Source organism: Macrobrachium rosenbergii, chromosome 22 (assembly GCF_040412425.1).
Source record: "Macrobrachium rosenbergii isolate ZJJX-2024 chromosome 22, ASM4041242v1, whole genome shotgun sequence".
Classification (NCBI taxonomy): domain Eukaryota; kingdom Metazoa; phylum Arthropoda; class Malacostraca; order Decapoda; family Palaemonidae; genus Macrobrachium; species Macrobrachium rosenbergii.
In genome coordinates, this window is record NC_089762.1 from 19835803 (window position 1) to 19852669 (window position 16867).

The 16867-nt window shown below is 37.1% G+C and overlaps 1 protein-coding gene across 1 annotated transcript; it reads left to right on the forward strand.

Annotated features, from left to right (window-relative positions):
* The first annotated feature begins 2703 nt into the window (after positions 1-2703).
* On the forward strand, positions 2704-16867 carry LOC136850378 (enkurin). The gene is made up of 7 exons (XM_067123987.1): positions 2704-2839; positions 3113-3263; positions 5977-6152; positions 6708-6783; positions 10470-10617; positions 16171-16341; positions 16606-16867. The coding sequence occupies exons 2-7, from the start codon at positions 3196-3198 to the stop codon at positions 16771-16773; spliced, it is 807 nt and encodes a 268-aa protein (XP_066980088.1). The 5' UTR covers positions 2704-2839; positions 3113-3195; the 3' UTR covers positions 16774-16867.

Genomic DNA, 16867 nt, shown 5'->3' on the forward strand with positions numbered 1-16867 from the left:
CGAAGAGTTCTTTGTAAGTGTTTGTTCCCTTGTATTTTTGTTCTTAAACGCTGCATTATCTTCAGAAGATGAGAAATTCCTTTGAAATTATTACTGTAAATGGAAACACAAACCGGGTTCTCTGTGTCTTATTATCTGTTGTTCCTATAAAAATAGAGACCGTTGAAGAAGTGAGGGGAGATAAGAAATGAAGAACGGCAAGACGCCAGGAGTTGACAGGATTGTAAGATATGCTTAGGTGCAGTGATGATAGTGTGATTGAATGGCTGACCAGAGGGGTATGTCAAAAGCCGGGGGAGGGTTCCGAAGGAATGGATGGGAGGAATAATAGTTCAGTTACACAAATGTCTAGGTGATAGCAGTGAATGTTAGAGTTATGGGGACATAACTTTGCCTAGTATACCAGGGAGAGTGTATGGCAAGATTTTGATTGACAAATATAAAAAAAGACAAGGTTTGATACGGGAAGAACAGTGTTTGTTTAGACAAGAAGAATGGGATGTGGATCAAGGGCATGTTATAAAACAGTTATGAAGAAAGTCTAAAAATTAATTAAAAAAGCTGTGTGTGGAATACAGGAATAAAGAAAAAGCTTATGATTGATGAAGTAAACAGATAATTTGGGGAGTGTTAGGAGTACATGATACACGGCATAACAAATAATTTATTAAAAGTGACTGAAAGTTTTAATGATTGAAATGAAGAGTGTGTAAGACAATGTAGGCAGGAGAACAACTGGTTTGACGTAAAAGGGGTCTGGGACAGGGTTGTATTATATCTCGCTGGGTGTTTAATATAGTTAAGGAATAAGAGTTGCAAAAGATGATAAGGAAATTTATTTTATTGTGAATGAAGTGTTGAATGACTGATTCCTGCAGATGATATGGCGCTGACTTAAGACAGTGAACAGAAACTGCCGAAAATACTAAAAGGGGTTGAAGGCTTGTAAGAGGAGAAAGCCGGGGAAAAATGTAAGCAAGAGTAAGGTTATGAGGGAAAACGGGTAGCTGGAAGAAAGATAGGTCAATGAATTTAATCTGAATGCTGAAGAATGAATGGAGTTGATTCATATTGGTATTCAGGAGTAATTATAAGTGGCGCTGGTATGATAAGAGCCACAGAACAGGCGAAGCAAGAAGGTAGCAGGGTGTGTGCAGAAGACTGGGGGGAGAATTGACTTGTGTATGGATATATTAAGGCAGCAATGCATAGAAGGATTTTAAAATCTCCTTTAAAGAAATGAAATGTGAATGTTGAGTGAGCAAGAAAGAAAACGATTGAAGCTGTTGTTATAGTATATATGGGCGTGAAATATGTAGAGCTGGTAAAATTTTTATATGGGTGAAAGGAGTATTCAGTGTGTATTGATATGGTTTGGCCATGCGGAGAGAATAGGCAGCGATAGGTTAGTGGAAAGATTGTATACTTCAGAATTATTAGGAGGGAAGAAGAGAGGAAGATCCGGCAGAGGCTGGATAGACAATGTGAAAGAATATTGGCGCGTAAGAAAAAGATGAATGGCGCAGTGTTTGATGCGCCACTGATGGCCTTTAATCTTATTTAGGTATATGAAGACAAATTTTGTGGAAGTTTTCTGCCCTGGGACTTCATTCAGGAGTTAAAGTGTGAAGCGACAGTGAGTGTTGTGTAGTTTTTTTCTGGAGCAACTCTGTTAGTGGAAATGGATGAATGTTGAAAAACATCTATGTCTATGTATTTTCATAAGTATGTGAAGTTTCTCGTTTGTAAAACTGCTCTAAATCGAAGGAGACAGAAACTGTATCAGCATAACGTTTCTTGGAATGGAATGGAATGGAATATAAAGCCTAGGCCAAAGGCCAAATGCTGAGACCTTTGAGGTCATCCAGCGTCGAAAGGGAAATTGCGAGTACAGGGGCCTTTAAAAGTGTAACAGGAGGAAAACCTCGCAGTGACACAACGAAATATTTATTAGGAATGGGTGGAAAGTAAGATGGAAGAATTAGAATATGAACGAGGCACAGTAAAAGGAAAGAAAGTGGTTGCAGCTAGGGGTCGAAGGGACGCTGCAAAGAACCTTAAGTGATAACTACAGTGCACCTCGTTAGATGCACTGGTGGAACTATTTTCCTACGGGGACATAATATTATCTTTTCTTGATAAAAATGCGTTTTTCACAATTAACTTCATATCTGTAAGGAGCAGATTCTAATTTCTAGCATATTTCTTCTGGGAAATTATTTTTTCTCACATTGTCCTATTTAGACTCCAAAATTCTCTAAATAACCTGTGAAATAATAATACGCAAAATTAATAATAAATAAAGTAACTCGCTGTTGTACTGGAATACGTCTTACAGGAATACCTTTCTTTTATAGTTACACCTATCGGCGGAGGACGATGGACTGGATGCATGGATCATCAACCTGTTAGATAAAAAGTAACAGAGTGTATCGATGCATCTGTGACTTGCGCTACGGCTGATCGATAAAATGATTAGGTATTTGTCCCAGATACGATAGAGCAATAGATGGTCATGAGGGAAAGGGTGGGTTGGAGGGTGGAAGTGGGGCGGAGTTCTGTTATTGTCATCAGAGCATCGAAAAACTTTTGTAATCAGTTTTCGTATTATGCTATGATTATGGTGTAATACTCATTATTATCAGTAACTAGAGCTGTTCTAAACCACAATGAATAATATAGTAAAAGCTAGCATGCAATTCATGTTTCCATGGAGACGAGTGACGCTGTCACCATGGCAACCGACATTAGCGTCTCGGATGACAGTGTTGCTCTTGACAGCGAAAGCCTGAGGCTGTCTCTAAAGATTTTAAAGTAAAGGACTGCAAAGCTGCACATGGTAAGTTCTAGATCTTTCATGATTAGATTTACGACCTATTACAGACTGCTAATGAATTTGTAAGCAAAATTATCAGAGAAATAATTATTGCCGATTTTACTGATGCAAGAACAAGATCGGAGATCGTAAGTTTAGTAATGTTTGGTAGCAATAAAAAGTCGTGTCCTAAATTCAGCAGTAATACCAGTAACAGTAAGACAATAGGACTGTTCAGGCGCAGACGATGGTAGGCTTAAACGATAACTATATAGCTGAAGGCCCTCTTTTCACTAGGTTTTGTATGGAAGACCAGCGATATAGGATGGAAATAGTTTAAGGAAGACAACTTCGTGTGACAAGGAATTTACCTTCTACTAATGGACCCAGAAGAAAACATCAAGAACCTTTTACCTCCCAGACAAGTTATCTTCCAGAAAGAGAAAAGGTGAGGAAAAGATCGGAAGTCCAAAATTTAATATATGATAAGTCTAAGGCAGTGGCGTAACTAGCGTTAGAGGCGCCCGGGGCGGACTCTGAAAGTACCATCCCATTCCCGTGCTAAAAAAGTACTAAAATTGTGAAAATTAAAGGCACATTTTAAGGCCTAACATCTCAGTCATTTATTTTAGTTCATAAGGCTAATATAAAAACAATACAGATTCGATAAATCGCTGTTCAATGTTCCGATCAGACGAAATATTCTAGAGAATCTAGAATTATGCCAGACCAGACCTGCCTAAAAGATGCTAGATTGGCGGCCCCCCTTCTCACGACAGTGCCGCCCGGGGCGGACTGCCCCCCGCCCCCTCCTTAGTTACGACACAGGTCTAAGGTATTAACGTAGTTCATTCTCTATAGCTGATGTATGAGCTGAAGGCTGCTTAACCTACTGATTGGCATAATATTTCCCTCAACTTTTTAAAATAACGATGACTTGCTTTAGGAATCTGTTAAGTCATTTGCAGAAAAAAATATAAACTCTCTTATATCATGGTCTACAATAAAACATGAAAAAAAATGACGCGTTACGTCCAAGCGACACCGAACTAAATGGGACCAATTTCGAATTACAGGTTTTCAGTACTCTTGAAGTTCTCGAGTTACTTTTAAATAATTTTGTATTCCGGTGAGAAAGTGGTTAAAAAAGTTAGCAGGACTTAAGCTATAACCTTGGAAAAACACCCTTTTGGAACAAGAGTCTCTCAGGAGACTGGGGTTTCTCTGAAATATTGCACCGAAGACAGAGAAACCAACTCATCGACAATACTTTGGTACTTGATATGGCGCAGTCCGAACAACAATGTCAACAATATCGTTGACCAAATCAGATATTCTGCTTTCTAAGATCGTAATCAAAGAAAATTCTTCATAAACAACGCACCTGCGCATTGGTCCAGTGTTACGGAAAGCTTTGAAATGTAAAACAGAGGACGCTAACAAAAACAGAAGCAATATAAAAGATAATTATGGTAAGGACTATTTTAACACGAGAAACTGAAGAGCAGAAAAAAAACAATACTGCTAGTGATGCTGTTCACAAGCCACTTAAAGAGAAAGTAACAAAAGAATTTGAAAATCTTGTTTTAAAACTATATGAAAGAAAGTCTGGTCCCCTCTTTGGAGACGAAAATGTTTCGTGGGGAGGATCTAGATCAATGAAAATATTGTGCCAGTCTAAATAAATTAATTTCAAGACCAAAATATATCCAACGCCACCTTGAACATTGTCCTCCTCGGTAACGTAGGATATGTCTAATTAAGTAACTAAGGATGAAAAAGATCAATTACAAATAATATAAAGTCTTGTGACATCATTTGGTAATTTAGAAAATTATTTTTCGACATTTTTTTTGCCACTCAATGTTGTGGTCTGCTAATAAAGTTTTCACTTTAAAAATGACAATATGAAAGAAATGCAATTTAAGGCCGTATGAACCAAGAAATATTGATCTAAAAGTGAGGTAACTTTGGAAAAGAACATAAATGGAGATATCGTGTTTTGAAAAATGCGCCAATTGTTTTGGGATGCTGATTTAAGTATAACGGAATGAGTTACTGGATCCACTCAAAAGCGAAAGGAAGTCATCATCATAGCTAAAGGAAATTCGTCCTCTTGAAAACTGCAATGATAATGTACTCAGCTGGATACGTTAGTATTTCGATTATTTTTTAATGCTCCCGGAGAAGCAGAATCAAAATAATGTGTAGCCAAATTCATCATGGCGAGAAAGAATGGCGTATGTTTAAGTATACTAAATATCATACTTTCTATTATTTCAGAAAACATATACAATTAGACCTGCCTTTTATGAGACTATTATTGTGAATCTTTGCATTTTTAATATTCATAAACCCAAAGAAAGCATTTCCCATAGATTACTGTATAACATTTTGTTCTGTTTGCGGTGAGTTAAAGAAATTAATTAGCCTACGCTAATATCACTCTTGATAAAATACGTCTACAAAATATGAGAATATTATCATGGGTTTGTTATCCATTATTTAAAGTCTTGTGTGCACTTTATGCATGCAGAGTGGATCAGGACAGGCAGCTCAGTATGGTCATTCTGTGCGTGTGCATGTGTGTTGTGTGCTTGTTAGTGTTTTAAATCATTTGATACGAACAGTTAACAGCGCTTACTGCATGAGAATGACTGATTGCGTTGATTCTCATGCATGAGCGTTACACACTTTCGCCCAAGTTCATCAAATGCGCCATCAAATTATTATCCTAGCATCTCTTAAGAATTTTGATTACCCTATTTAATATTTTGTTAAGCGAACAGTCTGCTGTAGAAAACCAAGATTCTGTTTGGTTCACAAAGTTTTATATTAGCTTAAGAGTTATGGACTAAATTAACACTGAAAAAATAATATGAAACACCAATATTATTTACTCACTCCTCTTATTGTAGCAACGATACGTGTTACTGCACCTTCGAAGAAAATTATTATACTCACACACACACACACACACACACACACACACACATATATATATATATATATATATATATATATATATATATATATATATATATATATATATATATATATATATATATATAGTATAGTAAAGTAACGCATTTCATTTTCACACCAGATTTTGTAAACAATGCTCCCAACCCAAAATGACGTTTAGGTTGTTCTTGTCCTAGGCATGTTTCGAAGCATCATGGAGCTGTGCGCGAGGAACAGAGAACCTACAAAGGCGCCCATGCCACGATGGGCTACGCTCGGACTCCTGTAGAACGACCCTCGAACTACATGAAGACGCACCACAGAGACAGCATAGAGAAGATTGTGACGGACAGCAACAAAGCCAAGGCAGCTGGTAATGAGTTGATGTCAGATTTTTGCTTTAGTAAAGGAAGGGACCTCACTCCATGACTTTGCCCAAGGTCTAGATATTGACTTTACCTTTGTCTAAAAGTGCATGAATTTGTTAGCTCTATCCAGGTTTACCGGGATCCTAGGAACAAACTAATTGTAAAATGTCGTTCGTTGCCTCGGCATGCACGAATATAAAGGGCATAAGACCGAGGGGAATGATTATTTTGGGCACTCGTACTACCTGTGTTACATAATGTTCCTGCCGTATGATTTCATGCAGCAAACTGCTCATTTATTCCGATATTATCAAGATGAGAAACTGCACGTGACAAAGTTCGATATTTGAACACGAAACTATCCCATATTCCCCCCGATTATTTGTCAAAAATGTTTTGACATTAACGTACACCTAAAATTTCAAAAAAAGTTTTAGTATTTAATCTTGACACGTTTTCAGCCTTTTCGGAGACATTGCTTATGCAACCAAAACTGAAGAATTTGCTAATTGCATTCTGACAAGGACCTTATCACTTAATTATAATTTGTATATTTCCAGCTGTTCAGCATCACGACTGCAACCGTCGGCCAGCCCTCCCAAAACCCGTACTCTATCCACCACCTGACAGGGACAAGTTAGTATCCTATGATCATTGTTATTTGCATGACTCAATCATTATCACAGGGAGTTGCGAAAGGTCTCCGTTTGTGTGTGCGTCGTAGCATACGTTCGGATTATTGATCATAAGTAACATTTCTCTTTGGTTCATCTGTTCATGAAACTGAGAAGCATGTAATTTTTTCCACGACTCATATGAGAGGGAGTCGGAGAAGGTTATGACTGCATGACACAAGTCAGTGTTTCCATGAACAGCTTCGAAGCAAAAACCAACGAAGTATCTAGTTCTTTTCCTTCCCAGTACTCCTCGTTCTCTCATTCGATCCTGGAGGTCGAGTCAGAAAAACTACTTGTGCAGGGATGCCATGTACGTGAGTCTCTTGATTGGTAAGACTCTTTACTTCTTTAGAAAATAAAATGCCTCCATGCTTTTACCCAGCACAATGAACTTCTGTAGAAAATCCACCAAGAGATTATTCTGGTTATAGACTACGGATAATTGGAAGAGCTGCATAGGAGTAGGTATTAAGTAGCCTGCTAATGTAAAAAATGTTGCTTCATCCTTAACTTTTAAGAGAGCAAAAGAAGCGTCTATTTTTTAAATAAAAAAATCACACGATTTCTTCGCCTACTGATGCGCTGATATTATGTGATTATAATTAGGAATATTTTATCAGTTTTAATCTCACGTACTCTATTATAAAATCCATGAATATTAGAACTTAGAGAAGCTTGTTTATATGCTAGACGGCTGCTTTACAGCAATGTGGCAATGCTGATTCGCTCTTGACAATTATTTGCTGTTTATCTTATCCATAGTGAGCTTTCCCAATTATCAGTACCATTGATAAATTAATTAAACCTTTTTATAAAGATGACCGCCTACGTTTCATATTACGTAACGTTGCACTGAAACTGTAGGGGAGACTATCAAGGGTAATTAAAAAGAGCGCTCAACTGGTTATCGTCAGGAACATGTTTTTCGGATGTGGCCAAAAAAAAAGAGAGAAAAATATATGTTTAATTCACACCACTTAAGTTGTCATCATTCGACTGCCCTTGTAGCAGCTTTATAATGATGAAACTACGCACTACAGTACCATGAAGCTCGGGACTTGATGGAGAACTGTACAGTCTCCATTAGTTTGAAAATTTTAATTTCGGAGCTACTTGTAAGATTCCACCAAAACTGATTATTATACTTGCTAAAAATCTACAATTAGCTGCATCACACGCTTTCTCCACAGCTTTCAATCACTAAACCACTGTTGTCTCACACATTGCGGCGACACTACTTCAATACAGCAAACCTAGCAGGAATTCCTATCCAATACCGCCAGATTGTCGTTTGTAGCCTTTATGGAAGGGATAACCTGATGATACAGACTCATATTATGGGTCTTTCACAATATGAGAAGACAAGTATGGACTGTGTGGACTTCATATAAAGAAGTACCAGTGAGATCATCAATCATCTTAGGCAATACAGCATAAAATTTCATACGAGTGGAACCTTTACCGTTTGCTCAGATGGAGGTCCTTTGTGATTAGGGTGCCTAAGGAAGCAAAACAGGAAACTTTCGGTAATGCGGAGAGAAAATTATAGATCACGTAGAAAGAAACCTGTGTTGGGGACAGGCTGTTAACGGATACATAGAAGAAATCTCCTTTGCTAAATGAACTCATATTCTACATAAAAGATTTCCTATGGTGAGAGCAAACTGTTGTGGCCTGCATTAAAATAGTCCTCACGGATCAGGTCAGGAATGTACAGTTTGAAAGAAAAGGTAGTCTTCAGCAATGAAGATGGGATGTTACAGCCTCCATAAAAAGAGGTTATTCATCTGTAATTCATCTCTCATAAGTGTATATATTGTATCAGTAGGTGGATGAACTCATGTATAGGACCTTTAGTACTGATTCAGATGCAGTTTTTCTCATTGCCCCAATCTTGCATACGCGTCTTATCTCAAATTTCTTCCAGTATAAGATTTCTTATACATGACTCACAAAGTATGATATACACATATATATATATATATATATATATATATATATATATATATATATATATATATATATATATATATATATGTGTGTGTGTGTGTGTGTGTGTGTGTGTGTATGCATGAATATCTGTATTAATATGAGTACATGGGTGTTGTATATAGTGTGTTCTGACACAGCGGACATAATTTCTCTCGGGTTCTTCGTTCGTCGGAGTTAAAAACGTGCATGCCTCAAAGTTAAAAGCCATATCTCTAGCACCAGTTTAAAAGCATACATGTATTTAATTTTTAATATCATCTAGAGGAAATTAAATACACGAATCACTAAATTTAGATTTTAAAGAAACATAACATCCGTCCAAGTGTAAGATAATCAGTAACGATACAGATATGTTGATGGAATAATGAGATAAATTATTTCGGCTTTCATCCTACTTTAGGTAATTAATTGGGCCATCTTTGAGAGGAGAGAAAGAGTTTTTTCTTTATTATCTTTAAAAGTGCTTTGATTTTTTGTAAGTCTTAAAGCACATTATATAACTCAAGCTGTAGAATTTTATGTATAAAGCACATGTGTCACTTTAGCATGCGTACACAGTAATCCATCAATAATGGTAAACTGTAGGTCGTGGATCTTGTATCCCAACACTAAAAGAATGTAATTAGCTAAAAAAAAATAAATATTAAATTACAGGAAGCGTGAACATTTAAACAATGTGAAATAAATTAAAATGGAACAGGGAGAGAGAGAACCATAAGCTTTAAAAAAGTCAAGAAAAGACCCAAAGACTGCTATTCAATATAAATTTTTTATATGATGCTATATTAGATTATGTATAAGCAACAATTAGAACGTCAAGATGCCTCATATATGCTGTCTCCTGATACTTCTGGCAGCCACATTATGAGGAAGACGCCCATATCCCTAAGGGTAGGAGGAGGACAATCATATCCCTTTGGGAATTCTCTTATTTCAGCTAATTACAAAAAAGTGCTCATGGAAAAACACTCTTGGGTGAATAATTCTACCTTGCAAATGTAACCGGACGATAGGGACAGTTAGTCCTGGGAAACCTGTAACTTTTGTGAATAAAATTTGTTAGATACCATTCTTTTTAATGAGGTCCTATTTGTTTGTTTATATATATATATATATATATATATATATATATATATATATATATATATATATATATATATGTATATATGCTTCTGTGTCACTTAATAATATGTGACAATAAATGTAGCTGAGGACACAGGAGAATATAAGAAGGATGTATCAAGCTCTCTCGTGTTATTTCGACACATTTTCAAGATATAATGAACCTTGAAAATGTATGAAACCGCCTAGAACATCCTTCTTTTATTTTTCCTGTGGCCTCAGCTGTATACATACATACATACTGCATATATATACACATACATACATACATACATTATAGATATATATGCTCATACGTAAACAAGTGTGGTTGTGTGCGCATTGTATGCGTAACATATGAACACGATACTTTGTTCAAACATCATAATACAGTGCACAAAAATGAAATGCTGTAATACTTTCGTAAATGTGCTTCAAACATTAGTAAAAGACGACATGATTTGTTTTCCCGTGAAAGAAATTTCAGAAACCACTTCCTCATCCAAACAGTGACTTAGAACTTTCCAACACAGTTTTGTTTGCATCTTTCAGGGGAAGAGTCAACTGGGTTGAGAGTAACGTGGAACACGTGAAAGCTTTGTCTCCAAGAAGACCCAGTCCAAGATTCGTGGATGTTCCTGGCGGAGATACGCAAGATCTCTTGCCCTCTGGACTCTTTCCAAGATACGTTTTCAAGAAGGTAATTACCACACTCAAAAGGAGAGAGAGAGAGAGAGAGAGAGAGAGAGAGAGAGAGAGAGAGAGAGAGAGAGAGAGAGAGAGATAAAATTAAGAAAATGTTAATTTTTATTTGTCACTTTTTAAGAACCTGTTTCCCAAGATGCCTGTCTGCCTTCTTTTGAATAGTTTCGTCTCTCCTCAGCTCATTAAGATAAGCTAAAGAACCTTAGAAAACTGTAGTTAGACCTATATCGGTTCCACATTTTCCTAAAATCGTGTTGTCCACCCATAAAAATAAATGTCTCAATATAGACTTACAATTTCTTTTCGTGAACGGTAAGTTGCTAGGGACAAAGGTACCAAGAGGCCTCTCAGGCGATACCCTTTATGTTCTTGATGACCTTTAAACCTCCAAAAAGAAGTAAAAACATTCGAATGACATAGAGAATCATCTTTGAATTAAACCGTACTTCAGCTATTGAAGATATAATATATGTATGTATATATATATATATATATATATATATATATATATATATATATATATATGTATGTATATATATATATATATATATATATATATATATATATATATATACATACACACATATATATGACTAGGTTACTCCATTACTTTTGGAAACTTTCTAAATTACCGTTGACAGTCAAATGCAAGAGAAATCGTGCAGTGTAGCTGTAAGAATCCTCTACAATGAATTTGACAATACTCCATTATCAGTTACTGCAATTGAATAAATATGACTGGTCTTGCATATTGTTAGTTCTTGTGGTGTGATAATTCAAACTGATTAACGTATCAAGCGTAACGTAGATTTGTTTTTGTTTACATTGCTTTGTTCCTAGTCGGCACATGCAGCCGTATTAACACAAGCACCCACCATGACCCCACTTTTTGGATGGAGGTCAGCAGTCCTGTTGTTGGTCCTTTCTAAGAATGTCTATTTGCTTCTGTTGCTAAGCTTGGATAAGATCTCCCTGGTTCATTTTGCCTCGATTCTTCTATTAATTTTACGTATTGCACGAGGGGATTATAACTTTTTTTTATGGTTTAAGCTCGGATATTTCTCCTTCCACCTTCTTTTCTTGTTACGGCCTGTTTGAGCTATTTAACTGATATGTGTTACGACAGCCAGCTAATCCACTTAATCGTACACATGACTGAATACTGAAGGGTTTCTCCAGTCACGTCTTCGCGGGATAAGTGGATAATGGGATATGGTATTGGCAAGACCACCGAGAGATCTCGGTATTGGTCGGTCATTCCACCAAACGTCAAAACTACGGTGATAATATAACGTAAAGTCCATGTTCTAGTAGACTGTACAAAATTGAGTGTAAACTGTACTCTAATATGCTAATTCTAATACTGTGGCTATGCATTTCATGTATTTCTACATCTCATTTATTTTTTATGGCTTGAAGAACACACCCTCTCAGATTCTCCCGCCAAATGTGTTTTAGTTGTCCCACCCTATCACTGTAGGCTGGAAATTTTTTCTTTATAATTTCTGCTAACATTTATAAAAAAGCAATGCCAGGAAAGTTATCACTGAGATCAGTATGATATTAATAATTAAGAGGAAGAGGCCATTATACATAGGCTAATTATAGAAGCAAGGATGATAACTGAATATGAGAACACTCTGCTCTTCACTCTATAGTATACTGCCTCACATTTAGATTACAGGTATTAGGCTTTCATCCCTACATTTGTGTCATCTCTAGTCGATTATGATGCTATAATTAATATTATGAAGTTTATAACGTTATAATAAAGAAATAGCCCGACTGTAGTCAATAATTAAGTCTACACCGCGCAATAACTTCTCGCTGCTGGGGAGAAAGGGCGTTGGGTCTGGTATGATACATGAAACATACGTACCGGGGTCTAAGCGATGTCAGGCAGGGCAGCCGATCGAGACCACAGGTCTACCCCAAAGCCAAATCAAAAAGTCCTTCAAAAGAAGGCATCGTGCTTACCCCATACAAAAATGGGAATAAAGCACGTTAAAAGAAAAAGAAGAAGAAGACTACGATTTCTTTTAAGATATAAATATACGACTAATTTCACAGACCATCCTCTATATCATACATATTTTACTTTCAGTAATTCTGAAAGAAACCTGCTGATGGCAAAACACGCACTGATATTGCATAAGGTAGATTGCTTGGGTACTAGATATCATCCATAGCTTGGATAGACGTCACTATTTTGAAGGGAGGTGTCAGACGTGCAGTTGCTGAAAACAGTGGGGTTGCCTTAAGCCATGCACGAATGGTCCTTTTTTTAACTTTTCTTTTAATTATTGAATAATTCCAGGGAAAACGTCTGGCTGCACTCCTAAGTGCTTCAGGAAGTCTCTTCATTTTGCAACGAAAAGAACTCATCTTTCGCTTCACATTTCCTAACTCGTCAATAACCAATCCTTACATAAACATTTTCTCTCAATTTTCCTTAATTTCTTCTATGCTCTTGTTGCAAAGACTCTCCAAATTAACATGTTTAATATGGTATAGATATAGCTGGCCTTATGCCAGCATTTTTTTCTGCATGTGGCTCTGTGGGTGCAACTGTACCTATGGTAAAACGACTTTATACATCTATGATAAGATCAATAATTGACTACAGTAGTAGCATATTGCTGCCTTTGAGGAAGTGCTATATTGGTATTCTAGAAATCATACAGAACAAGGCAGCAAGAAGCATATTGGGGGCACCTGAAAGTGTCAGGCAAGAAATATTGCGGAATGAGGCAGGGTTGCATCCAATACATCACAGAATTTCAAGAACAGCAATCATCCAGTTGTAAAGGTCCATCATGACGGATGACGATGGATTAACAAGAGACACTCTAATTCACAGCTATCCTAAAAGATTAAAGAATGGTTGGGTTACTGCAGCAAGACAATTAATAGAGGATTCTAACATGAAAGAATACCTAGACGCAATCAGGATCGATGTAGAAGGCATTCCTCCATGGAGCATACCAGAGATTGAGACATCACTATCAACATTAAAAGGGAAAAAGGAAGAGATGAACCCTGCATTGATGAAGAATGACTATTTTCAGAGGCTGGACAGTATTCAGGGGGAGTGGGTACATTATTATACAGATGGTTCACTTATGGAAGATGGTAGAGCAGGAAGCGGGGTAACTGTGTATCAGAATGGAGAGGAGGTATACTCTCTATCACTACGATCATCAGATGGATGCTCCATATTACATTCAGAACTGCTAGGTATTACAACTGCACTGAGCATCATAAAAAGGAATAAGAATAATGCCATAATAGCAACAGATAGCCTGAGTGCCCTGCAATCACCAAGAAAGGCTGAATCAAATATCATAGTGGGAAGAGCTATAGCCCTGCTATCACAGATCAGCTAGGCAGGCAGAATGGTCACATTCATATGGGTGCCTTCACATGTTGGGATCATAGGCAATGAGAGAGCTGACGAGCTTGCTAAAGAAGGTGCCAGGAAGGAGAGAGTAGACTATAAACTGGCACCATCCCTGAGTATGTTGAAGGACTCGGTTGGGACAGAAATAATGCAAAATTACAATGAGAGAATAGAGAGGCTCAAAGAAACTCACTCATCAATAAGAAAATACCTTGAAATTACTGAAGGAAAACCACCCGACTACAAACTTTGCGGACTGGAGAGCAGAAGAGAGCAAACAACGTATAGCAGACTAAGGATGCAGAGCCGATACTTTTGGGAGGTACTGCCAGCTGTCAGTCCATCAGAAACATGCTCTGCAAACTGTGTGGCGAGTTAAGGAAGCACACCCCATGTCACTATCTCGTGGAGTGTGAAGAGATTACTCATTACCGGCCACAGGGAGTCAGGCTGAGTGAAGTTGACCTCCTCAAGCATTTTCTACAATCTAGTGTGCTGAAAAGGGTTTTGACTTCTCATCCAAAATTTGCTGGCTCCAGATAGTCAATAGACATGTATATACTGTATCATATAGTGCATAAGCTAAATTATAGTACGTCTTATTTTTCTGCTACCTGTTAGCATCATTAAAACTGTTATATTTCTAATTTATTTTATAACATTTATATAAAATTGGTTCTGTTGACTTCACCTAAATGTAATTCATTCCGCTGTGTAATTATTTGAAGTTTTAATGTGGTATAAAGTAACGAATTGTACATTAATTACGGTAAATTATACCAAATGCTACTCCGTAGCACTTGCGTTCCATGACAGAAACCAGATAAAATGTGTATCTTTTATAGCAGTAATTCAAATTATTTTCTTAATGTCCAGTATATATAAAAGTTGCATACTTTATAATGTTTAAGACAGATTTTGCAGTGCAATCTTTTAATGAGTAATTCCCACTTAATATGTTATGATTCCCCTATATAGTTATCTGTAAGCATTTATATTTTGTAATACTACCTGAGTACCATATCAGCCCTGATGAATGACGTTTGTCTAGTAATCAGTAGGGTGGAAAGGTATGTACAGTACAACACCACAGCCAATGCCATTCATTTGAGAGGGTTTTCCCCTATATGCATACCGCGTCCGGGTTGCCTGTTGTGCTGTACTTTGTATTTTTTTGCACAATAAATTGTTTTTCTCTCTGGTGTAGCCCGTTAACCGTGTACGGAAGGTTCGAGTAGAACCATGGCTCCTTACGCCGTCGACTATTCAAGGCTCGTCAGGCCCGTAGGGACATGTCTGATGTTGTCCCGGGAATAATCCCAGACCGGAGTCCTAACAACAAAAGAGGTTTAAAGGACATCACTGATATTACATGTATGTCGGTCATGAATAGTGGTTGGGGGGGAGTTGCATGAGGGTAACACCGGATAATGCTAGTTTCAGTTTGTTACATGTGTGGCTTTTGTAGCTTTGCGGTCGTTAGTAATATTATGAAGATACGAAGTAACGGGTATGATTTCGTTATATCACCCTTTATGTGAATAAGTCAGATCTGCAAGAGGTGTAGTGTACTTTATTTTAAATTTAGCAGAATTTATATCGTGTAGGCCGTAAGGTCATGCCACCCTTGTTTCACTCGCCTTTCAGTTATTAAGTGTACTAATGTTCATGTTAAGTGGTCCCACGAGAAAATCAGCTAAAATTTGTTATATAAATGGTTAAATATATAATTATTTCTATATATTTGCAATGCTCTTGCGCCATAATTTTGGCTCGAAAACTTGTTAAAGGCTCACCTCAAATTATGCGAAAGGAAATGTCGTTTCTTCCAGTCATGTACTTGATTTTAACAAGCAAGTTCATTTTCTAACATTTTTTTTTACTTATTCTGAAGATAAAGCAGTGCATCGAATTTAAATAAAGTTATCTACTGAGGTTGTTAAGGCTAAATTACGGTAGGTAACGGTGCCGTCATAAAATAGCCTAGCCTACATTTCAAATCCATATTCAGACTGTCTACTTTCACACTTCAAGATTCAAATTTATATTAGTATTCCTCTTGGATTCAGCCAGCGCCATTAACTAACTAGGCCAGACTTAATAATGCTATACATCAAATCATGGAAAACGTCTCATTCATTCCCACAGAATTTCGGGCAAGTGCCAGCTTATCTGCAGCGCCGTCAGCAGCAGCTGCAAATTGAAAGGGAGATTGATGATCAAGAGGAAGCTTTACGAACGAGCCGGAGTATCAAAGCCAACCGCGCAAAGGACGACATCTCGCTTCTGACAGAACAAGACCGGATGGCAATGCTGAAAGTAAAACATTATAAGTGGCTCTTGATGAAGACATTTCCAGCCAAACATACTTGTAGTTTTAGGGGCATCCATATTGTTCATAATTATACAGACGTTTGGGTATTAACATAACAGTTTATTTGTGGAAAATTTTTATCAATTATTATCTTCATTTGGTCCTCAATTTCTTTTGCTTTTTTTAGAAAGTTAGCGTCAAAGCTCCAGCTTTACAATTTTGAGATCTGAGTTAATGACTGTATTTCCTTTTTCGTTTTGATTTCTCAGGGGCTACGGAACAACCTGAGAGAAGCTCAGCGCCAGCTCCAGACATTACCAGTTGTTTGTGAAACCAACGCAAATAAGAAAAAGAGGGATACGCTCGAGCAGACTGTCAGTGATCTCGGACGTTACATATTCTTGCTCGAGAACTATAAGGTAGCCGTTAGGAACTAACGTTATTCTTGGAAGATAACATTAGTGATTTCAAAACGGCTGTCTCTTCACTGAAAACAAGAAAAGAGAAAATCAAATATAAATTCAAGCAAGA